This window comes from Hemicordylus capensis, chromosome 1 (assembly GCF_027244095.1).
Source record: "Hemicordylus capensis ecotype Gifberg chromosome 1, rHemCap1.1.pri, whole genome shotgun sequence".
Taxonomy (NCBI): Eukaryota; Metazoa; Chordata; class Lepidosauria; order Squamata; family Cordylidae; genus Hemicordylus; species Hemicordylus capensis.
The window spans coordinates 68813774-68836862 of NC_069657.1; the positions used below are offsets into that span (position 1 = coordinate 68813774).

Genomic DNA, 23089 nt, shown 5'->3' on the forward strand with positions numbered 1-23089 from the left:
TGTTCTTATGATCTTGGGCGAAGTTAAATTTGAAGCCAAGGAAAGATAGTTCCATCAAGCCCGGTAACTTTGAAGGTGTTTCCTAAGCAAGCAAGGAAAATGTGAATCTGATTGTGATTTTGCTCTTCTCTCTTCTCTTGTAAAGGCCCCCTTGTTTAGATTATTTTAAATGGATGTATGAATCCAGATCTCTGGGATGGCAGACTGCTCATGTTACAGCAGCAATTCAACTGTGGGGTCTAGGTTGTTGTAGCACCACTAAATCTATAAGCTTTCACTGGCTTTAGTTCTCAGATGCTTTTCAGTCAAAACAGCATATTAAAACTTTTAGTAATGAATATTGTGGAAGCCAGGTTGATACATATATATGTATGTATGTCACATAAGATTGTCTACCTGGTATTCATATGCTGAAGCTGTGTGCATTTTCTGGTTAGAAAACCATGTGGTGTTAACTTAAATACAAAGAAAAGACAGTACAATATTGATACTATAGTAATAAATTATACGTATGTTTTATTGCAAAGTTTGTTATGAGTAACATGTAGAAATAACTCTAAGATCCCCCTCAGAAGCTTCAGAAATACACAAGGAAGAACACCCATGTCCCATAAGGACTGCTTATGCAGGGTTTCTTGCTTTAAATATCATGTTGCTCAAATATAGTTGGTTGTTATAAACATGGCAAAGAGTTTTTTGTTCTTTTTGAAAAATGCACCTTAGAGGGGAAAGTACTTTAATAAACACGCAGAATCCCACCCAGTGGCTCAGCATGCACAAATATCTACTGTCAAGCAGGAGTGCAAGGGCTCCAAGAGTGCTATAAATTTTGTGCTTTTGAGGAACGACAGTGGCCACAAATAATGAGAAAGAAAAGGACTGTTTGCAGATTAATAGGTGGAAGAGACAAAGTAGTTTCTGGGTTGGCTTAGAGAGTGCAATACGTAATAAACCACATTCATGATACCCAAGAGGCAGGAAGGGGATTAAGCACAGTGTAGGCAGTTTGTTCTAACAGGCTTTGATTTGCAATGTCTGTTGCTCGCTGCATGGAATAGGGAGGAAGGATTTACATATAGACATGTCTTACATTATGCAGATGTGTATTTATTTTACAGAACAAGATTAAGGAAGACCCTCTTTTCCAAGAGTGATGGTGAACAAAGCCACTCACCCTTCATAATGGTGTAATTCACCAACCGCTTATGAAGCAATTGTTCCTTAAAGAGGCATTAACTATTTCTGAACATTGAAAGAAAGAGACAGATGTGGATAATGGCCCCAATCCCATTCAGTCTGACATATGTAACAACTGATGGTTCCAGATGCAGATGTGCATCTGCAGGAGACATATCAAGCCACTTCCCCATGGAGCTACACACAACTGCTCCTGTATTTAGATCTCCCTTGCTGGATCAGGACAATTGCTTTTGGATTTCAAAGGAAGCCACCTGAACAGAACTTATTCGACCAGTTTGGCTATTTATAAAATGCTGCCTTTTAATATGTGATAGGCAGTAAATTACTTTGTGCCATCATGATCGCATTTAAGTGCCTTTGGTTCACAGCCACAAAATGGCCTAATGATGCATCTGTGGGAACAGAAGCGTGTCATTGCTTTTCAGTAGCTTCTGTTTTAAATGATATAAATGTTCTCTGGTCTTTAAAGGAAATCTTGCAAGCGTCCCCCACCCCAACCCCCCATTAATTTCTTTTTGAGAAAATATTATTTAGCAAAGTTATTCCAATAATTATTATAATTATCCAAGGTTTTTCTGTGTATTTCCATATTCTCCGAACAATTTGCATATCAGTTTGGATAAATAAAAAATCAGGAACACAAATCAAATAAATGCTGTGTCTTTTCATTCAGTATTGGACAAAATCAGTAAGGTGTCACAAGCCACACTGGATGAAACCATCCCTTGGAGCTCAAAAGAACTATACCAGAGTAATTATCTGTGAAATTATCTGTTTTAAAATCCTTCATTTTTATACAGACAAGCCAAGATAAGCTAAAGTCAACCTAGATGAAGTTGGATCCAATTTCACATAAATGAAAATATGGAGAATCACAAGCAAAATAACTGGAGTGCAAATAATAGGCAACATCCAAACTAGTTAAGCCCTAGGTGACAAACTTAAGTCCCATTAACTTCAATGGGACTTACTCATGATTACCTTAGCCTGGATGTTGCTCAAAAAACACAATTAATTTTAATTTAAAAAAACTGGACTGTCTCACAGTCTGAAGCTGTAAGCCATGCTTGAGAAATATTTTCTAACATGTAAACCCTGGGAATGAGCAATTTTTTATTTAAAAAAACACAGCTAATCCACATGATTCCTTACTCTGGAGCAAGCATTCCTGTTGTAGTCTTAGGGACTCCTAAGGACATTATAACAAATAAAATAGTGACCACTACCTTAATAACTTAATAACTTAAGAGCCAGCGTGGTGTAGTGGTTAGAGTGCTGGACTAGGACTGGGGAGACCCGAGTTCAAATCCCCATTCAGCCATGAAACTAGCTGGGTGACTCTGGGCCAGTCACTTCTCTCTCAGCCTAACCTACTTCACAGGGTTGTTGTGAGAGAGAAACTCAAGTATGTAGTACACTGCTCCGGGCTCCTTGGAGGAAGAGCGGGATATAAATGTAATAATAATAATAATAATAATGCCATTTTACTAAGGAAATGGCAATGCTGTACTGAGTAAGCACAGGAAATCCTCTGTTGTGTACAAAGTATCATTGGGATCTTTCTTACCACAATGATCATTACAATAATTTATGCTTCAAGAAAAAATATTTAGCATTTTCTATGCCCATTTTTATGATATTGAGTTTTTAAAAAGGTATTTCCAGGTATCCTATATATTTTCTCACCATTAGATTTTTGCTGCTGCACAGATAATTTTTTCTAAAAACCCACAGTATTTCGCTTATAAAATGTCCTGAATGGAAATTTTATAGGCAATGTGCCCCACATCATATGTATTTATTTAGCCCATACTTGCCTCAACAGCATGAAGCAGGTTAAAACACTTTTAAGATAAAAGCAAAGTGTAAAAGACCAGGAGGGAAAAAAATACTAAATTATAAAATATCATTGAATTGTTCAATTCTGTCCACTAAAAACTATCCCATATTTAAAGTTCATGTAGTTCTTCTAGAAGATGCTCCGACTATGGAGAAGCAGAAAAAGTTATGGAGCTCCAGGGAAAGGAATTCAAAATTAAGTTTCTTATCTATTGAATTCCCTTCCCTGCAGTTCCATAAGTGTAGAACACTTGCACAGAGAGACTTATCACACAACTGAAAACTGGGTAGGACGCATATCATCCTCAGATTTGGAAGCTGTGCACACTCCTAATTTTCAGTTGTGTGAAAGTAAACAAATAGGTAGAAGGAAGGAGAAGTGATTGTGTGGGAGACAGAAGCTGGGTAGGACCACCATTCTGCCTAAATGGGTAGGACCATTTAACTGCCTGGTTAAATGCTTCTGGGTATGAAAGTTCCTGTCTCCCACACAAACACTTCTCCCTCTTTTTACCTGTTTGCTCCCACACAACTGAAAAGTGGAAGCTCGCACAGCTCCCAAGCCTAGGTAGGACACTTGTCCCACCCAGGTTTCAGTTGTGCAAACAGCATCAGAATGTCTCTGTGTGTGCTTATTATACAAACTTGCTGCACTTGGCTGATCTTAAAGATTACAATAGGACATAGAGGAAGAAGCAATCCGTGGGGCAGGAAGGGCCCAAAAACACCTTTTTGGAAGTTAATCAGCTCTGGTTGCAAATGAAGAATGAATGTAGAGGAATAGATAAGATTAGATACTTCTTGTACCAAAACCCATTCCTAAGGAACACTTAAGTTTCATTTTGTTTTTACAGAATTGGCACAAAAAATAAGCCTTTAGTAAATTTCAGTCTAACAAAGATCCATAGGATCACATATATGCAAAAAGGCAGTCTTGTCTCATTATAAAGAGTCCCTGCTTATACTAGGAATCCACCTTGGGAAAGATGCTGACTTTATTGTTCCTGCTAATTTTTCTTTCTCCTTTACACTTGGACTGCTTTGTCTGGATGAGCTCCTCAGGGGTATTCCCCAAAGGAGGCAGTAGTCGCTTCTTACTGTTCCGATTTTCTGACAGCCATTGTGGAGGCAGCTCAAAAGGCCCAAAGCCTAGCTGCATGGAATACTTCTCATTAGCCAGTTCTGCTTCTGTTGGCATCACTGGAGCCACTTGCGCTGAAGAGTCTGCAACTGCTTGCGGCATCGGCCTCTGAACTAAAGACTGTGTTACACCTAAGCTGGTTGTAGGGATTTCCTTCTGCTGATAGTCAGTAGAGCCAATAGATTTTGTTTCATTCTCTTCCTCGTCCTCCGTGGGTTTGAAAATCTGCTGCTGCCCAATGTGAAACATCTCTAGAAGCTGGCTACCAGAACGGACATGAGGCTCCAGATTGGCATCCCCGGCAACTCCAGAGCTGACAATGTTCCTCCTACTATACCTTCGATGTAGCTGCACAATTGTCCCTACTAAACATTTACGTACAGATTTGTTAACAGTCAGGAAGAGCAGAGGGTTGGCTAGCAATGATATCTTAGGCAGCCAGATGGCAGTGAGAAGCAAGAACACTGAAGTGTCAGAAGCATTGAGTACAGAGCGGTAAATTACCAAAGTCATGTAGGGGATACTGCAGAAAATAAAAATCATAACCATGGACAGCAGCATGACATGAAGTTCAGATTCCCTCTGGGAGGCATAAGGAATAGAAATGGTATTCTGAGGGGTTCTTAAGGCAGCAATTATGACTTTTTTCTTCTGGCTGGCACTCAGCGCCCTGCGGATGAGGATCATGAAGAGAAACACCAGAGCTACTGGCACAATCACAGTGGTAACGTTGTAAATAATGACATACACTAAGTGGCCAATGGAGTAATTCCAGGGCTGAGTGCAAGTGGACATGGCATAAATATCTGACACGTTGGTCACAGCAAATGCAGGAATGCTGGCCACTACTGCATGGGCCCAGATGTAAATCACCAGGTCTCGAGACTTGGCATCTGATATTTTCCTTTCCAGTGGGTACAAAATGGAATAATACCTACCAAAAAATAAAAAGAGAAAAGTTTGTAAGAGTTATATAAATGTAGGCACTCATTACAGCTGGGGAAAGTGCTCCTCCAGCAGACTGATTGCAATCAAGGTGATTTAAATAATGGATTTAAATCAAGTTCCCCATTTTGAAATCTATACATTCATGCATACTAACTGGCTGCTATAGCAATTAAAACTTATTGGTTTGCAACTAAGCAGAGCATTATGATTTTGAAATTGCTGAAATAAATCACGGCATTATTTGTACAATGGAAAATGTATTTATTTTACATAGATTTTTTTTAAAAGCTGTCTTTCAGCCAAAAGGAAAGCATGATCTACTTCACAAGATATGTTAAACTTGGAAAATAAAAATCTGGTATAAATTATTAACAGTCTATATTGCTTAACAGCTTCAGTGTCAAGTATGCATCCCATGGAAATCAATAGCAACACACGGAGGCAGGTCTCACGATCAAGGAGACCCGCCTCGGGAGGGTTAGCAGGGAGAGCGGGCTTAGCCCACTCGCTCTCCCAACACACGAGCAGTCAAGCTGCTCCGGGCAGCCGAATCAGCTGCCCACACAACTGCCGGCTCCGTTATGGAGCCGGCGGGGGCTGGGGGAATTGGGGGCCGCATGGCCCCCAGAAGTTCCAGCATGCCCTGCTTGAGCACGCAGGGCATGCTGGAGAGATCTCCGAGCTGGGAGGCTGCTTTTGAGCCTCCCAGTCGGGGGTCTACTCATTAGTTGTGAGGAGCCGCACCGCAGCAACATACGATTAGAAAAACCGGGTTTGCGAAGTTCTTGCTCCGCAAACCCGGTTTAAGGGCAGGGCTATTTAAGCGGATGACCCGCTTAAGAACCACCGGGCTTACAGCAGAGCTCGGTGGTTCTCACGATGGGAGAAAATTGGGCTAGCCTCCGCTAGCTCGGTTTTCTCCCATCATGTGAATAGCCTCACTGACTTTTTCTCTCTCCATAGCAATAACATCCCAGGGCCGTCATTGAATTTGAGCTAGATTTCATCCTTTCTCTATATTGCAACTGCTGTTTTTGTATTACAGTCCATGTGAACAGGTGTTTAACCACAAGTTATCTGAGCTCTAGCAGCTCCAGACAAACTATACGCTCACCTAGAAGACTCACTAGTTAGAGAAAGGTAATTGGTAAGATTCTTGAGTCCTAGAATTTTAAAGAAAAAGCTCCCCTATTGACAAGCTCCGCTGGTGACCGAGAGCAGTGAACAGCTGCTCAAAGTAGCTTTTTTTCCTGTTACAAAAAGCCAACCGGGAAAAGATAACGCATGAATGAGGTAATATCTACAGAAGAAGACTTCTGCCCAGTAACTGGATGAACACTCAAAATGGCAATGGGGAATCCCAGACAACAAGACAGCTAGTCAAAGTCTGCACCACATCTTGACAGGACCGGATTAAGGGAAAAGAAGTAACCAGCCTCCCTGCTGGCGATGACAGGAGCACACAAAGAAATTACTCATACACACATCAGCAAAATCAGGCTGCTTGAGGATAGATCTGAAGAAACATGAAGCTGGTTAGATTTAAGCTGACCACATCTTAGAAAGGCAGCCAATGTATGCCATTTGCATTTTCTGCTGAAAGAGACTGTTGTCCATCTTGCATCAAAGGATGGTTGCAAAGCTAAAACATTGCTTTGATCTTTGTTTCAAACTTTTTGAAACAGAAGTTGATAGATAAATAGAGGTTTAGAACTGAAGCCAGATAGCAGTTGAATGGCTTCAGCAAGCCACCATTCAACAAGAATTCATTTTATCATCTTTTTAAAAAAAAATTCTGAGGAAGAGGTGAAAGCAACCAAGCAGCAAGTGTAGTGTCTTACCTATCCAGAGCAATGGCAGGAAAGCTCAGGATGGTTACTGAGCAAAAGACTTTATGCAGGAACTTGATGATCTTACAGAAGACCATGGTGTAGATCCACCAGCAGCAGTGTGGACTGGCACTAAGGACAATGTCAAAAGGCACACAGACGAGGCTGGCACAGATCCCAGAGCAGGCCAAATTCTTAATAAACCGATTGGTTACCGACTTGAAAACTGATGTCCTGCACGTCGACCACAAGACCATAAAGTTCCCTAGATGAACGAAAGCAAAATTAAATCTTGAAAATTAAGAAAAATATTTACACATGCAGGCGTATAAATGAGAGGTTCAGTCCTTCAAATAAGACATGGGCATAGGTTTTTTATTCACCAACACAAATTATTTTCTGAAACTCTCATCAAGCACAGGTGGGCCCTGTTATCTGCAGGGGTTCCGTTCCCACCGCTTTTCATGAGTAATGAAACTGAGAATAAATGGGGCATTAAGACTATGACGATTAGGGGGTTATGTTCCTGCAGGGCAAAAAATGCTTTTTAAAAGGTTACAAACAGCAGAAATCAGGGAAAGCAAGTTCCGTGCTGTACTCTGCAGATCCCCATCTGTCCAGTAATGCACCCCAAATGCCAAATTTTTCCAACTTTTCTGTGAAAAATCACCAGGGGGGATGCTTTTTTAACACAAATGAGCCACATAATGGCTCCTTTCTTCAAAATGGTGGCTGGAAGTTACATCGGAAGTAATTTCCAGGCACCTAGGAATCACAGATATGTTGTTCTTACCCTTTCCTTATCTGCATATGTTGAGGTCGGGTCTCAGTGCATGTGCTGACATCCACCTGTATAGCTCCACCCCGAAATTAGGATGCTCTATGATTAGCTCCCCACACCCACATTTTTGAGACCAAGCCACAATTCCAGTAAATATGTCTTTCAGAACTTCAAAATGTTCTTAACAAATCCTTATTGCAATGCATTTCTGATTAGTGAAGTAATTCACTAATCAGTGAATTAACAAGACTATCTTGTTAAGGATGGAGCAGGGGATATGCTCAATTAGATTGAGGCAGCTATTTCAGTATTGGGGGGAATAGACCTCTGCGGGGGTAGTGGACCTATTAGAAGGGTCTGCCTGAGAAGGCTATTGGATCTGGTAGGATTCCAAAGGGCCTTGGAGGGTTTTGGAGTTGGTTCTGCTGGTAGGGCTGTGCACAAAACTGGCTAAGCCCGTTTGGCTCAAATCCAAGCCGGATTCAAGCTGACCCGCCCTAGCTTGGTTTTGGTTCCAGTTGAACCAGACGTGGTTCAAACTAGTTCAGATCTCTACTGGTAAAGGGGAATCTGGTAAGGATTCCCCTTTTTCCAGTAAAGGGGGCAGGGGGGCTTAGAGCAGGTGGGAGGGTAGTCATTTACTCTTAACGACTTCTATCTGCAGCAGTGGCCACGGGTGGGGGCAGCAGGGTGTCTCCCATACAACCCCCACCAGCCTCCCCCAGAGTAGCCTGGGCCATGCATGGGAGCCATTTTAGTGATCTCTGCACATGCGCAGAGACCATTTGCATGACCCTGCCGCCCCTGCCACGGATGGCAGTTGTGAGTAGTAAATTACTCCCCTCCTGCCCACTCTACCTTTAGGGAAGCCTCCTTGCCCTCCCCTTTACTGGTAAAGTGGAATCCTCACTGGGAAATCAGGGGAAGAAAGTGCCATACTGTACCCTGTGGATCCCCAGCTGTTCAGCAATACCCCCCCCCCCCAAATACCAAATTTTGCTGATTCCCCCCCGTGAAAAATCACCTGGGGGGGATCAGTTTGGCTCAGTTCAAACCAGGCTCAGTTTGGTTCAAACCAGGTTTGGTTCGAACCTGGCCTGGTTCAGTTCAAACTCGGATCAGCCAAGGCCTCTGCAGTTTGACCCCCAAACTGCCAAACTGAGCCAGTTCGACTTTGAGCCCGGATCAAACCAATCCAGCTCACACACACTATCTGCTGGTAATTGTATTGATGCCATGGTAGATACCTGGAACAGGGAATTCACCGGGGTAGTAGACACGATCATTCCTAAGTGTCTTCGCCTACCCACATCAAAAAATTTTCCATAGTATACGGGAGAACTACGAGAGCTGAAGCGGCAAGGTAGATGACTGGAGTGCAAATGGAGGAGGACTCATCTTGAATTTGATAAGACACAGCATAGAGCCCATTTGACGGCCTATGCTGTGGCAATATGTGCAGCAAGGAAGCAATTTTATTCTGCACATATTGCGTCTGCAAATTCTTGTCCACCAGAACTGTTCCAGATTGTTAGGGGTTTAACTCAAGCCCCTTCTGTTTCAAATCTGTTTCGGGAATAATGTCTCACTGTGATGCATTCAATGAGTTCTTTACAGATAAAATCTCTCACATTCAGGCTGATCTGGACTCCAGTATTTCTGCAGGACCAGTTAGGGAGGTGTCCAGCAATCCCTCTTGTGAGATTAGATTGGATCAGTTTCAGCTTGTGACTCCTGAGGATGCAGACAAGCTGCTTGGAATGGTATGGCCTACCACCTGTTCTTTGGATCCTTGCCCAACATAGCTGATTTCATCTTGCAGGAAGGTTGTTAGAGCTAGCCTCGTTGATATCATTAATACTTCACTGAGGGAGAGCAGGATGCTACCTTGTATGAAGAAGGCAATGGTTAGACCTCTTCTTAAGAAGTCTGCTTTGGATCCCCTGGTGATGGATAATTAACCGCCTTGGGGTTATCTTTTTAACGAAAGGCGGTATATAAATGCAAAAATAAATAAATAAAATAAATTATGGGTCAGTATCCAACCTCCAATGGTTGGGTAAGGTGATTGAGACGGTGATGGCTAACCAGCTCCAAGCAGTCTTGAAAGAAACAAATTATCTAGCCCATTTCAAACTGGCTTTAGGGAGGGCTATGGGGTTGAGATTTATTTAATGGATTTTATTTAATGGATTTTTATATTGCCCCAAACCAAAGTCTTGGTTTGGGGCAGTATATGCCCTTGGTCAGCCTCATAGATTACCTTCACCAGGGAATTGACAGAGGGAGTGTGACTCTGCTGGTTCTTTTGGATCTCTCGGTGGCTTTTGATGCCATTGACAATGGTATCCTTCTGGATCGCCTGCAGGATTTGGGGATAGGAGGCACTGTTTTACAGTGGTTCCGTTCCTACGTCTCGGGTAGATTTTAGATGGTAGTGCATGGAGACAGTTGCTCTTCAAACAAGAGCTGTTATATGGAGTCCCTCAGGGCTCCATTCTGTCACCAATGCTTTTTAATATGTGAAACTGCTGGGTGAGGTCATCAGGGGATTTGGTGCTGGGTGTTCTCAATATGCTGATGTCACCCAAATCTATTTCTCCTTGTCATCCATATCAGGAAATGTAATTAGGCCCTTAAATGCCTGCCTACAGGCAGTAATGGGCTGGATGAGGGTTAATAAACAGAGGCTGAATCTAGGCAAGATGGAAGTGCTCATTGTTGGAGGTTGTAATCTGCAAGATGGGATAGAACTTGTTCTGGATGAGGTTACACTCCACCCCCCGCCCCCCCCGCCGAAGAACAGGTTTGTAGTTTGGGAGTGCTCTTGGACCTGGGTCTCACTCTGGTCCTCAAGTTGAGGCTGTGGACAGGAGTGCTTTTTACTAGCTGTGATTGATTCTACAACTCTACCTGTTCCTAGAGGAGAATGACCAGAAAACACTGGTACACTAGCTGGTAACCTCCAGGTTGGACTACTGCAATTGATTCGATGTAGGGCTGCCTTTGTTCATAGTTCAGAAACTTCAGTCAGTTCAAAATGCAGCAGCCAGATTGGTGTATGGGATATCCTGGGGAGATCACATTATGCCTGTTCTTAAACAGTTGCACTGGCTGCTGCTATGTTTCCTGGGAAAGTACTAAGTGCTGGTTATTACCTTTAAAGCCCTGAATGGCTAAGGTCCGGGTTCACCTGGTGGCAACCTGGCCTTCTCAGTTGCCGCTCCTCTGTTGTGGAACGTGCTTATATTTAGTAGGAGAGCAACTGTCTCTTCATCCCAGCATAGCATCTCTTCTAGAGACTGCTGGTGGTGTTTCCTTGAGTTTCTTTATAGAAAGAGCTCTTTTGAGACAGAGAACCATCCTCTTCTATTTTCTTTGCTATGTGAACAGCTTTGCAAACGTTGTTGAAAAGTGATTCATACATATTCTTACCACATTTCCATTCAAGATTTACTCAACTCCATCCAAATCAAGGAAGTCATTTGCTTAACAAAATCTCCTTCTCATCTGCTAGAGAGAGGAAAGGGGCCCTTCAGCTTCTTACCATTGTGGAAGCCAGCTGGCAAATGGCAGCGGGGCAGCAGCCAGCAGGAACGGCCGACAGGAGTAACAGAAATGGCTAGAGGGTGGCAGGAGCAGCAAAAGCAGTGGTAACAAATGGAAAGAGGGGGCTGGACGTGAGTAACAGCTGAGGGGCCCTCAGTTACCCTCCTTCTCAGGGTGACTGGTGGTGGCTTGTGTTCTTAGAACATGTCTGCCCAATTAGACTTGTGCCCCTATATCCATTAATGGTGGACTTCAGAAAAACCACAGAGAAAATTGGAAGCTGAGTGATATTTTTGAAAATATAAAAGAGAGGGGGAGGGGGAGGGGACTGGGGAAAGAAAGCAAATACAAGACTAAAGTTAATGTATTAGCTACCACTTGAGTGGCAGTATGCAAAGATAACAAGCTCCCACAAACATTTACAATATCTTGACTAGTGTGACTGAGGAAATCAGTACCGCAAACCAGGGAATAGAATTGTAAAGAAAAAGAGTGACAATTAATTGCCTATGGAGTTCTTCCCTTTAACTCCCTCTCCCCCTTTAGTTGTGAATGAAGAAGTAATGCATAGAAGAAAATAATATAAGCAGCTGGAGCTTTGCTTTCACTTCTTATTACTGCAGGAGTTTCTTCTACCAAAAAGGCAAGCTGTTGTGAATTTTGAGTAGTGACTGTTCAGCAACAAGAACAGCTGCAACAAAAACGGAAGGCAAAGCTCTGGCTTTGAGCAGGATTCACCTGTGCAGTTTCCTTCTTTGGATCCCCACTTTAGATGTTAGGCTGAACACTGAACCACATTCCAATATATCAGCACTAAGGATGGGGAGACAGCATATCTGGAAAGGTATTCAATCCAGAATAGCTTCTGGTTGTTGATTACCAGCATCTCCACCTGCCTGAGTGGTTAAAGATTTAATTCAGTGGTGCTTGCAAGTTTCCACTCTATGTAAGGCTCCAAGGGGAATGAGTTGTGTTCCTGACCTTTCTTGAACCCAGAATTACAGGATGGGAACAGACAGCCTCCAAGTAGGCCAGGGGAGGAGGTTACTTCTTCACCTCAGCCCTCCTCTTGGCTTGCCTCATCCAGCCTGTTCCCTCTCCATGGAAACTTCCTGCTCCCATGCTCAAGAACAGCCCTCATCATCGGCTGCCTTGCCTTTAAATGCCCCAGTAAAGAGCTGACAGCCTATTCTAAGCCCCACTCCCTCCCTGGCCTCACTTCCTCCTTCCTGCCATGCCCAGCATGGCTGCCAATTGGAGCATTTCCCTGCAGCTCTCCCTGACTTGCCTAATCAACCCCACCAGGACCCGACCAGCCTGGAACCATTTCACCTCCGCTCTCTTTGGGGGAACATAGAAGCCCCAAAGAAGGGATGCTGTGCTCTCTGCTGGACTCCACAGGACCATGCAGGCAACCAGGTAAGGTGTCATCCCAAAACTCTGGAACACTGACAATATCAGATTTCACAGTATCTTATATAAAATACTGCTTATTTTTCATAGTCCAGAAGGTTTGTTATCAACGAGTCCAAAAACATCCCCAACAATGAGCAGATGTAGGCACAATTTTTACTTATAGCAGGAAATTAATATGTGTTTGCTGCATATATGATTATTTCCAAGTAAGCATAGCTTATGATCCCATAAGCCTTCTTCCCTTTGGAAAATAGGCTAAAAATGGCCTGGTAGCTACCCTATCTGAATTATTTCAAACCATAAAATTATTTCTGATTGTTATGGGGGTAGACTCTACAGTCTTCAGTGACATGGGCATGATTCCCTCCTCTTCAAATAATATTGCGCCTTCAGTAATTTCTGTGTATCTTCCTTCATAAGCAGCAATTTGAGGTATTACCATTTAATACTGAAGCAGAAGCATTTTCAGTGCATAATGCCTACATTTTTGCAGGGTTTTTTAAAAAGTAATTTTTTATATATATAAACATCTGAAGTTTACCACGTTTGTTACTAAACAAAACATTTTAAAAGTTTCTGTGTGTGCCCAGACCATTATAACTTACTCACATATAATGTTCCATTTTACTTATATGGCATTCACAAATAGGCAAGTTGTGGTGGCTAGAGTCTTCAAGCTTCAGAATTGATAATGAAGACATTGAAGTGGTGGATAGCTTCTGCCTTTTAGGACTGACCGCCTTGGAAAGGATATCTAGATGCCATGATTTGTCTATACCTACAAAGATTAGAATCGTCTGGACAATGGCTTTTCCCATGACATTCTATGGATGTGAAAGCTGGACTTTAAAGAAGCAAGACAGAAAAAGTATTGACGCTTTTGAACTTTGGTGCTGGAGAAGGCTTTTGAGGATACCATGGACAGCCAGGAAAACAAACAAATGGATCATAGAACAAATCAATCCAGAATTTTCACTCGAGGCACAAATGACCAGGCTCAAACTATCATACTTTGGACACATTATACAAAAACCCAGCTCCCTTGAGAAGTCCATAATGCTGGGGAAAGTTGAAGGAAAGAGAAGAAGAGGATGACCAGCAGCAAGGTGGATGGACTAGATCAGGGTTTCTTAACCTTGGGCCCCCAGATGATGTTGGTCTACAGCTCCCATCATCCAAAGGCCATGTCTAGGGATGTTGCAGAGTTGCAGTCCAACAACATCTGAGGGTCCAAGGTTAAGAAACCCTGGACTAGATTACAACAACAATGGATGCACCACTGAGAGACCTTAAAGGCCAAGTTGAAGACAGATCATCCTGGGGATAATCTATGTGGTCGCTAAGAGCCGACACCGACTTGACGGCACTTAATCAATCAATGCAACAATAGCCCTGTATTGGTCGCCACACTTTTCAAAACATAGGCTTTCTTGCACATGCACACAAATACATTTTGGAGTCTCCTGTGCTAGGGAGGTGGTAAGTTAGAGTGGAAACACATTGGTTGACCTTCAGCAATATGTTTCTTCTCTAGCTGAGCATCTCTGGAGCGTAGACAGGCTCTTGCCCTCACCCCTCTCGCCTCCCTCAATCAAGCCTAGCTCGCACCAGTGAACTGGTTTAAGCAGGTTCAGCTGAACCGAACCAGTCCATGGACCCACTGTTAATTCCAAATTTGGTTCAAATTCAGACTAAACTGCAAATAAACGGTCTGTGCACACCCTTAAGCTGAACACTGTGTGTGAGAGAGAATACTGGACTGGCATACACGTGCCTTTTCCAGCAACATTTTGATAACTGAACCTGCAACCTAGAAAGAGGTAAACTCTATTAAACACAGTGGGAGTTGCTTCCATATAATGAGGGAACCGTTAAACAATCCCTGGAAAATTGTGTTGGGGGAGGAGAGAATAATGCAAAGGTCCTTTTAAAAATGTGAGTGGAAAAATAGTGGGAAAATCTTGTGAGGTAAACCCACCAGCACCACCCAACTGAGCACATGGATTGTTCTCAAAGAATCTGAGCTCAGCCAAATCATCCCACAAGGTGTAAGATCTGTTGTTTAAAACAAAAATGCCCCAAACCCATCTTCTCCTACTTTGTAGAGAATACAGCAAGAAAAATAGTGACGGACTTGAGGAATATTACTCAAAGTAACCTTACTGAAATTTAAAATAATATGTTAAGGAATGTCTAATGTTCTTTTAATTTCAATGAGACGACTTTGAGTAAGCCATTATCCTATCGGCCATTAGCCATTAAGTGGAGGCCTGAGGCTTAATGGGAAGAAATCTCCATCTGTGCTCAGAGGTTACATCATTGGTGTACAGCTTTTAAAATATACTTCTTTCTAAACCGAAAGAAGAGAAACTGACACTAATAAGTAACATTAAAACATGTCACAAATTTATTAAACAAGAATAGCCAAGTCCAGAAGAGCTCATATCAGCTCCTCAGAGCTAGACTGTAGCCAGAGAACAAGCCCTGGAAAGGAGGGGCGAGGGCTACTGCTCAAGGGCTGTGTGTCTCCCGAGTGAAGGAAGGAGAAAAAGAAAAAGAAATAAGGGCTCAGATAGGTTTCCATCCCTTAAAAGAGCTGGGGTTTCAAGAATGGTAGAGGGGGAGGGGCTTTTGTTCTCTAGGGAGCTCATAAAGCAGAGTATGAGTCACTATAGTAGAAAAGTGCAATTCAGAAGGTTAAGGCCTACTATTTCAGTCAGATTGGTTTAAGACCTACCACTATTTTGCTGATAACACTATCCTGAAGGAAATTAAATCAAGCAGGAAACCATTAGATTTCTGAGAAGAGAATCTGTCATTTTTTACATGGTTGTTAAAGCATTTGTTATTGTTAATTAGCATTGTGTGCGGGGGGGGGGGGGAGGTGTTTAAGAAAAATAAAAATGAACAGATTTAAAGTGAACACAAATTACCTGCTTCTTGTTGTGTTCTTATTCACTGCCGAATAATCATGAGATAGAATCACACTGTCATTATTACTGAATCCACTAATTTCATTTAATTGTGTGTTTTTTCCAAGGGTAGAGAGTGTAAATGTATCTTACTTAAAAGTTTTACAAAGTTTTTGGTGTTCAACATCAGGAAGTTCTATCTTGTGGTTTGAGCTCACATGAATATATTATTTGGTCGATAGTTTATAGAACGTTAGTCAAAACAGAACACAATTTGGATCCTGATAGCTCTGTTGTAGGGATGTGCACGGAACCACGGAGGCGTGGTCTGGCACTGGGGGGAGTGTGGCTTTAAGGGCGGGGGGTAGTACTTACCCCACCCCGCCGCTCTTCCCCCTCCAGTGCTGGACTTCGCTAAAACGTTTTTGGGGCTGCAGAGTTCCTCCCTGCCACCCCTGCCCCCGTCGTTGTCTCCCGCGTTTACAAGCAGTAGAAGCTGGCGCCACACATGCGCCCATCGCGGCACACGCCCGTCCCCGCCACCGGCGCATGCATGCCACATACGTCATTGTGACGTATGCAGTGCGCACAGCGACGGGCACCGCCGCGATGGGCTCATGCATGGCGCCAGCTTCTACTGCTTGTAAACGCGGGAGACAACGATGGGGGCAGGGGCGACAGGGAGGAACTCTCTGAGTAAGAACTACCCCCGCCATTAAAACCACACTCCTGCCCCCCTCGCCAGACCAGACGAATTCCGGACCGGTCCATGCACACCCCTACTCTGTTGGGCTGAGTGGAGTATTGCCAAGCAGTGGCGGAGCCTGACCGTCGGCAGCCTGTGTGCTGCCGCCGCCGCGGCCCTACAAACCCTGCCCCCCATGCCTGGCATCAGATGCGGGGGGGTCATGGTCTGGCTCCTGAACGGAGCCTTAAGGGAGTTGGGTTTCAACTCCTGAAGGGGCCGCATGGCCCCCACTCTGGAGTTAAACCAGCACCTCTGCATCATGGGGGGCATGGCAGGGCCGCGAGGCACGGCCCCTGATTGGGCACGGCCCAGGTTCTTTGAACCCGTTGGCCCAATGGTGGCTCCGCCCCTGTTGCCAAGTGTGCAGACTTAAAATATCCCTTAATAACCATGTGTTGTTAGAGAGAGAGAGAGAGAGAGAGAGATCTGTGCTACCAAGATGGGGGTGGTATTCTGTGAGTTTGAAGGTCAATTACATGCCCAGCCCAGTTATTGAGGCCTCTAATGTTATAAGCCTGAAGAGGCATGGGTAGTAATTTTAGTCAAAACAAGGTTTAAGATACTGTAGTATCCTCCAAAGAATACTGATCAAATCAGCAGTTTTTCAGTACAAAGGAAAAATTATTCTCAAATTACAGAGACAGCTTCTGTGGTGCAGACAGCTCCTACCAAATAACCTTCCTTTATGTTACAGTTACGTTAACATAATTAAGATGGAGAGTGGTTTCAGCATTTTAACATTGTAAGACTTGTATATTCTCTTGGTGATAAAATCTGATTTGTCTGCCCTACCTGCCTGGAAGTGTGCAGGCATCAACTAGGGGATACCACCATTTCACATCTGGTGCAGAAAGTGACTTAAGATGCAGCAGTTTAAAAAATGGCCTTTAAACTCTAGGAAAAATTGTTGCTACTAGGGCTATTCATTGGGTGCTGCAATCCCAATGATTCTGTAGCATCCGCCTGATGCTTCTTCCACTATGGCCATCTCTGGTGTAGTTCATTACATTCCTAGTGCGGGGAGGGCCTCTTCTGTAGGAAGCAGAGCCCATGGGGCTGAGCATTCACACAGGGACATTAGGAAAGCACTTGAAGACATCTGGAAAGTGAATTTCCTGCCAGTGCTATTTCCATGGCTGCGGTGGAGTGGTATATGAACTTGTGAGGGAATGCAAGGAGGTGGCAACAGGTTGTGGAAGGGAACTCAAACTAGGGTGAATGCTTATGAGGAAGCACAAGCGGGTGGCAAGGTAACAGGGGTCCTTACAAGCTAAATGAGCCAGTGGGGGCAGGATGATGAACAAACACATACAGCAGCAATGAGGTGGCAATTGCACTTACCAGGGAATGCCAGGTGGAGGCGAGATAACCGGGGCCTTGCTGTGGTATATAAGGTGGTGGCAGACTGCCTTTGAACACAGAGGTTTTGCATCAAAGGTATACTGCTTAAGAATGGGAAAACTCCACTTAACCAGCATGGGTAGACTCTTCCCCATAGTGGGGCTATTCTGACGATCACAAAAATCGGGCTAGGAAATCTTAGCTTGATTTTTGTCGATCGTCAGAACCACCGGGCTTGGCTGTGAGCCCGCTGGTTCTAGAGCGGGTAACCCGCTCAAGATCCCCTGCCCTTAGCCCGAGTTTGTGGAACGAGCGCACCGCAAACCTGGGCTATCTGTTCGTGAGTAGCCCCCCAACCGAGAGGCGAAAAGCCGCCTCCCAGCTTCAGGGGATGCCCCAGTATGCCCTGCGCGCTCATGTAGTGCATACTGGGGCTTCCAGGGGCCACGTGGCCCCCGAGCTCCCCAGCCCCTGCCGGCTCCGTCAAGGAGCCGGCAATCGTGTGGGCGGCCGATCCAGCCACCCAGGGCTCCTTCTCCGCTCATGAGTGGGGAGACTGGGCTTAGCCCGCTCTTCCCGCTCACCGCCCCAAACCGGGTCTTATGGATCGTGAGACCCGGCTCAGTGTCTAATCAGATTTTCCTTTTTAAAACACCTGGAAATTCAGTAATACAAAAACATTTGGTTTAAGGTGAGAATTAAAATGCTTTATATTTTCACTCATGCTCTTAAAAGAATGGAAATTGCAAGTTAAGGTGCCCATCTTAACTTTCGCACCATATAAGCTGTAAAGACATCGTACAGTCTGGTATATGATGACAGTTTTAGAAATGAGGCTCCATGCACCCACACTTTGATCAGAAATACGTATATCAGGCAGAAATTCATCAGGGGCATCTCTAGGAAGTGATTAGGAAAGCTGCACCTATTAAATGTCTGCCTGGATGCATCCCTCCCCAGCCCAATGTCCAGCTGAAAGATCAAGGCAAAGTGTGAGTGCATCAAGCCTCATTTCTAAAGCCATCATCATATACCAGATTGTATGAAGTCTTTACAGCTTATATAAAGCTGTAAACTTATATAAACCCCTGCTAACTTGGCAAAGAGGCACCTTTTAACGTGGTGAGTCTCTTTATTTAGTAGGAGGAGAGTAACTGGCCCTATTCACCCCCAGCACAGTACCTCCAGTGACTGTTGCTGGTGTCTATCTTATGTTTCTTTTAGATTGTGAGCCCTTTGGGGACAGGGAGCGCTCTTATTTATTTATTATTTCTCTGTGTAAACCGCCCTGAGCCATTTTTTGAAGGGTGGTATAGAAATTGAATTATTATTATTAATAATAATATATGGTATGGAAGTTAAGACGAGCACCTTAACTTGCAATTTCCATTCTTTTTTAGAGCACGAGTGAAAATCTAAAAAATTTTAATTCTCACCTTAAACCAAAAGTTTTTGGATTACTGAATATTTAGGAGGGGAAGAGCAACCAGCCCTGTCCAACCCCAGCACAGCAACCCTCCAGTGGTTGTTGCTGGTGTCTGTCTTATTGTTTATTTTTATATTGTGAGTTCTTTGTGGACAAGAAAGCGTTTCATTTATTATTCATTTATTTTCATATGTAAACCACTTTTAGAACTTTGTTGAAAAGCAGTATATACATATTTGTAGTAGCAGCAGAAGCAGTAGCAATTTAAGTTGCTTCTTAAGTAAACTGACTGACTGCTACAGTACTTGGAACTTCACATATTTCTAAGAAAAAAATGTAAACTTGTGCCATATACTGTAGTTAACATATACTGTGCCATATACTGTAGTTTATCTGAAGCAGAGACAGGAAAAATGGCCTGGGGGCCTCTAAGCTTCCTGGATTCTGGGCTCTGAATCTAACAAGGATTCTTCCTTGTTTTACTGCTAGGGATGTGCGAACAGGTTCGACGTTCAAGAAGTTCGACGTTGAACCTGTTCAGTTCGAAGGTTCGGGGTCGAACCATATCACCCCCTGTTCGGTTCGACCCTGGACCGAACAACCCCAAACTCTTCGGGGAATTCATGAACGTTTGCGAAGGGGTTTGGTTTTTTTAATACAATTTTAAAAAATAATAAAACCCTTATCCCCCTTGGGGGAGTTACTAGAGGCGGCGGGGGGGGGGTTCTGCAGAGGTTCCCCCTCCCTCCTCTGGCTCTCTTTATGGCCCCTTCCAGCCAGTTCAGGCAGCTCTATAGCTGATTTTCAGCCTTCTCCCCTTGGCGCAGTGGCCATTTTGGAGGCCACGTGCCTGCACAATTGGCCACCACGAGGCCCCAATCATAAATAATAGATTTTTACAAAGAAAGACATTTCTAGTATCTTTTTCCTTTGAAACAATCTAACTCTGGAAGAGTTGCCCTGAATTTCTCATTGCTTATTAACGATATATTATCTATATTAACTACAATAGAGGGATGAGAACTCACAGGGTAAGTGCTGAATTAACTGTTCTTCACCCAAAGCTATTCTGAAGTTCTTTTGGTCTGACCTAGAGGCACACTGGACCTATTTTCCCTCCACCTCCTAATTCTGAGCCACTTCACCAGATTAGCCAAATTTCTGTTGCCAATCTACCTACAATAAAGTCAGCAACTGAAAAACCAGCACAAAGGGTTCCCCCACCCCATACTTGAAATGTCAGGGAATTAGACTCCCCTCTATGAACCTGAAAAACAAATGTATTTTGTACTGAATAGTCTTTACAAGAACACTAAAAAAAAAAATGTTCCATGTTCCAACAACAGCATTAGGTAGAGGTTTATTAAGCACCCACTCATCCAAACTTCTGCCAGTTTCCTCTGTTATGCTGGCACACTGCAGTGCATTGCAACTCAACAGGGTTCTCATTTAAATTAATACAGGCTGATTTGCACTAGTCTTATGCCCTGTGGACAATATTAATGCAATATCCTTCCCAGATTTCTATCCCATAGCAGTATAACTTACTTGAATTACTCTTTTCTCTCTTTAAATTCCAGTCATTACGCTTCAGCCTTTCAAGGGCACCTAATCATCATGAACAGTGATGTTTCCTTGGGTTCAGCTTAACAACAAGCTGAATGGTTAAAAAAAATTAGATTGTGAACTGCCCAGGGACAGTATACTGCCCAGCAGTATAAAAATATGATAAATAAATAAAACACGATGGGAGGCATCCAGACCTGCAATGGAGCAGCGCTCAGTTGTCGGAAGCAAGCTACACTCACACAGGGGGTCCTTGCATAAGTGCAAGTCTCCTTCCGTTCACAGAAGGAGTTTCCAATGATGGAACAACTATTATACTGAAGGTCTGGATAACACCCACTGGAACTTTAGTTATGGCTCCATTGTTACTCCCACTCTTTGTGTTACAACTAAAGTTTAATGAATAAATATTGTGTAGATTTATCACATGAATTAATGTAGGGATGATCTCTATCTAAAAGGCTAGACTGAAGAGAGTGTGCGACTTGGAGTGAGAGCAGATGTAGGGGGTGAGAAAAAAGCAAATATGAGTTTAGATTTCAAAAGACAGGCTGATTCAATGTGTGTCTTCCACAAATTGAAGGCATTTCCACTCAAGAATGAGGACAGAGCATCCATTATCATTTCAGGAAAACCCTCCAGAAACAACTGCACATGTATTACTCTATTGCAAATTTTACAAGGATATTCGAATTAATTTTATTTCTTCTTTTTAAATGGAATTTCCTGGCCACACCAATGAGTTTTATTTAGATTATTTGTTGTCAAATTTTAAAGACTCGGTGTCTTGAAATGTGGCCAAGTTCTGTTATGTAGTTTGTAAAATTCACAAAGAACTCACCATCTGATTACTGTTGGTAGTTGTCTGTTTATTATTGCTGGTCAATGACCGAAATAAAGATATCTATCCTCCTTTTGAGAAGTTTTCTCTGATGTGGTAACTCTTGTCATTTTTATGTTGGGATGGTTTTGAGACAACAAGATGCTACAGTCACTGCAGGAGGAACTTATCATCTCAGATAAATGTGTGAAGTAGTCCTAAAGGGTTGCTTTGATATAATAAACTCTGTATGAAATTACTTTTACTAAAACCCACCAAATAGCTCACACATGAGAAAATGAAATGGTAAAATAATCATGTGTGAATAAACTGTACAATACATTTGAGAATTGGTCCTTATTCTTCACATCTCCTCATCAGAACTTCATAGTAAAAATAAACTTAATATATTTCTTGCTAGTGCTATTCTGTTTACCTGATGTGTGAGGTTAAATAAAGATGGGTTGTAATAGGTTTGCACCAATTAAAAGTCATTTCTGGAAACATGTTAGTGTAGTATAAACATGTTAGTATTAGAGGTAAACAATCTTGGTCAGAACAGTAGGACATTTGGAGAGGGAAAGGGATTTCAGCAGTTCCGACAGCATGAAAGACTAAATAGGATGAGAAATAGCCAAAACAGTGTGTGAAGCTTAAGCTCTCTCTTAAGTAAAAACATTTGTGTACAATAATTCTGTTTCGTCTCACAGGTGTTTCACAAAAACAAGGTTCTCTCTTTTCAGATCTCCCCTGAAAAGACCACAGTATCAAGCAAGACTACAGTACTTTACAAAAACTGCACTGGGTGAGCCAATGTTGAATGGGTCCGAGCCAGGCTAATTTAAACTCTTTTAAGCCTCACAGATTTTCAATGCAAGAGACTTTTAACTCTCCCATTGAATAAGCGGAAATTAAAGTATTTCCCATTGGCTAGATCAGATCCATTCTGAATTCTTAGATCAAGATTCTCTACTATGAGCCTCTCTTCTTTCCGAGAGTGTGCAGTTCTTACCCATTCTCATCAAGTTTTATTCTTTTTAGGAGCACAAACAACACAGGCTGCTACTCACTGTTACCACAGCAACAACAATTTCATGAAGCTAAAATCATTGTCTTGGTTAGATCACAGACTTCGTGAGTCATTTATTTCTGTTTTATTCCTAACTGAGCAAACTACAAACTAGTGCCAATTTTGAAGCAATTTGACATGGATTATTTGCTAGACAATATCAAACTAATTGAAGAAAACAAAAGTTTTAAATCCTGTTATGAATATTGTGCTATGTTATTTTTAAATATCCTGACTACTGTTAAAATTACTTTTGTTGTTGTTGTTTCTTTGTATGGGAAACAGTTGGACTTCAAACATCTAGATATATTTCACTCGTTATCTTAGCAGAAAGCTATCAGTGTGCTGTAAATTCCCTGCTTCCAGGCAGGGAATGAGGCTTTCTAACAAGATTATTTTTGCAGATTCTGGGAAGAAAAACAGTCTCCAAAGGATGTTATTGAATCAAAGCTTACACATTGGAATATGAAAGGTATGCTGACATACCATAAGCATAAGATGTGT

The 23089-nt window shown here is 42.8% G+C and overlaps 1 protein-coding gene across 2 annotated transcripts in view; it reads right to left on the reverse strand.

The window, feature by feature from the left end:
- Positions 1–488: 488 nt before the first annotated feature.
- The window catches only part of GPR176 (G protein-coupled receptor 176), a 66745-nt gene continuing 44144 nt past the window's right edge, over positions 489–23089 (reverse strand). The window contains exons 1-3 of one of the 2 annotated variants that reach the window (XM_053284254.1): positions 13313–13426; positions 6970–7222; positions 489–5114 (exon numbers count right to left, since the gene is read on the reverse strand). In XM_053284254.1, the coding sequence (XP_053140229.1) occupies positions 4004–5114; positions 6970–7214 (1356 nt within the window). In that variant the 5' untranslated portion in view covers positions 7215–7222; positions 13313–13426 and the 3' untranslated portion in view covers positions 489–4003. Of the gene's footprint in view, positions 5115–6969; positions 7223–13312; positions 13427–23089 lie in introns of those variants that run through there. The other variant, XM_053284253.1, reaches the window with a different exon arrangement.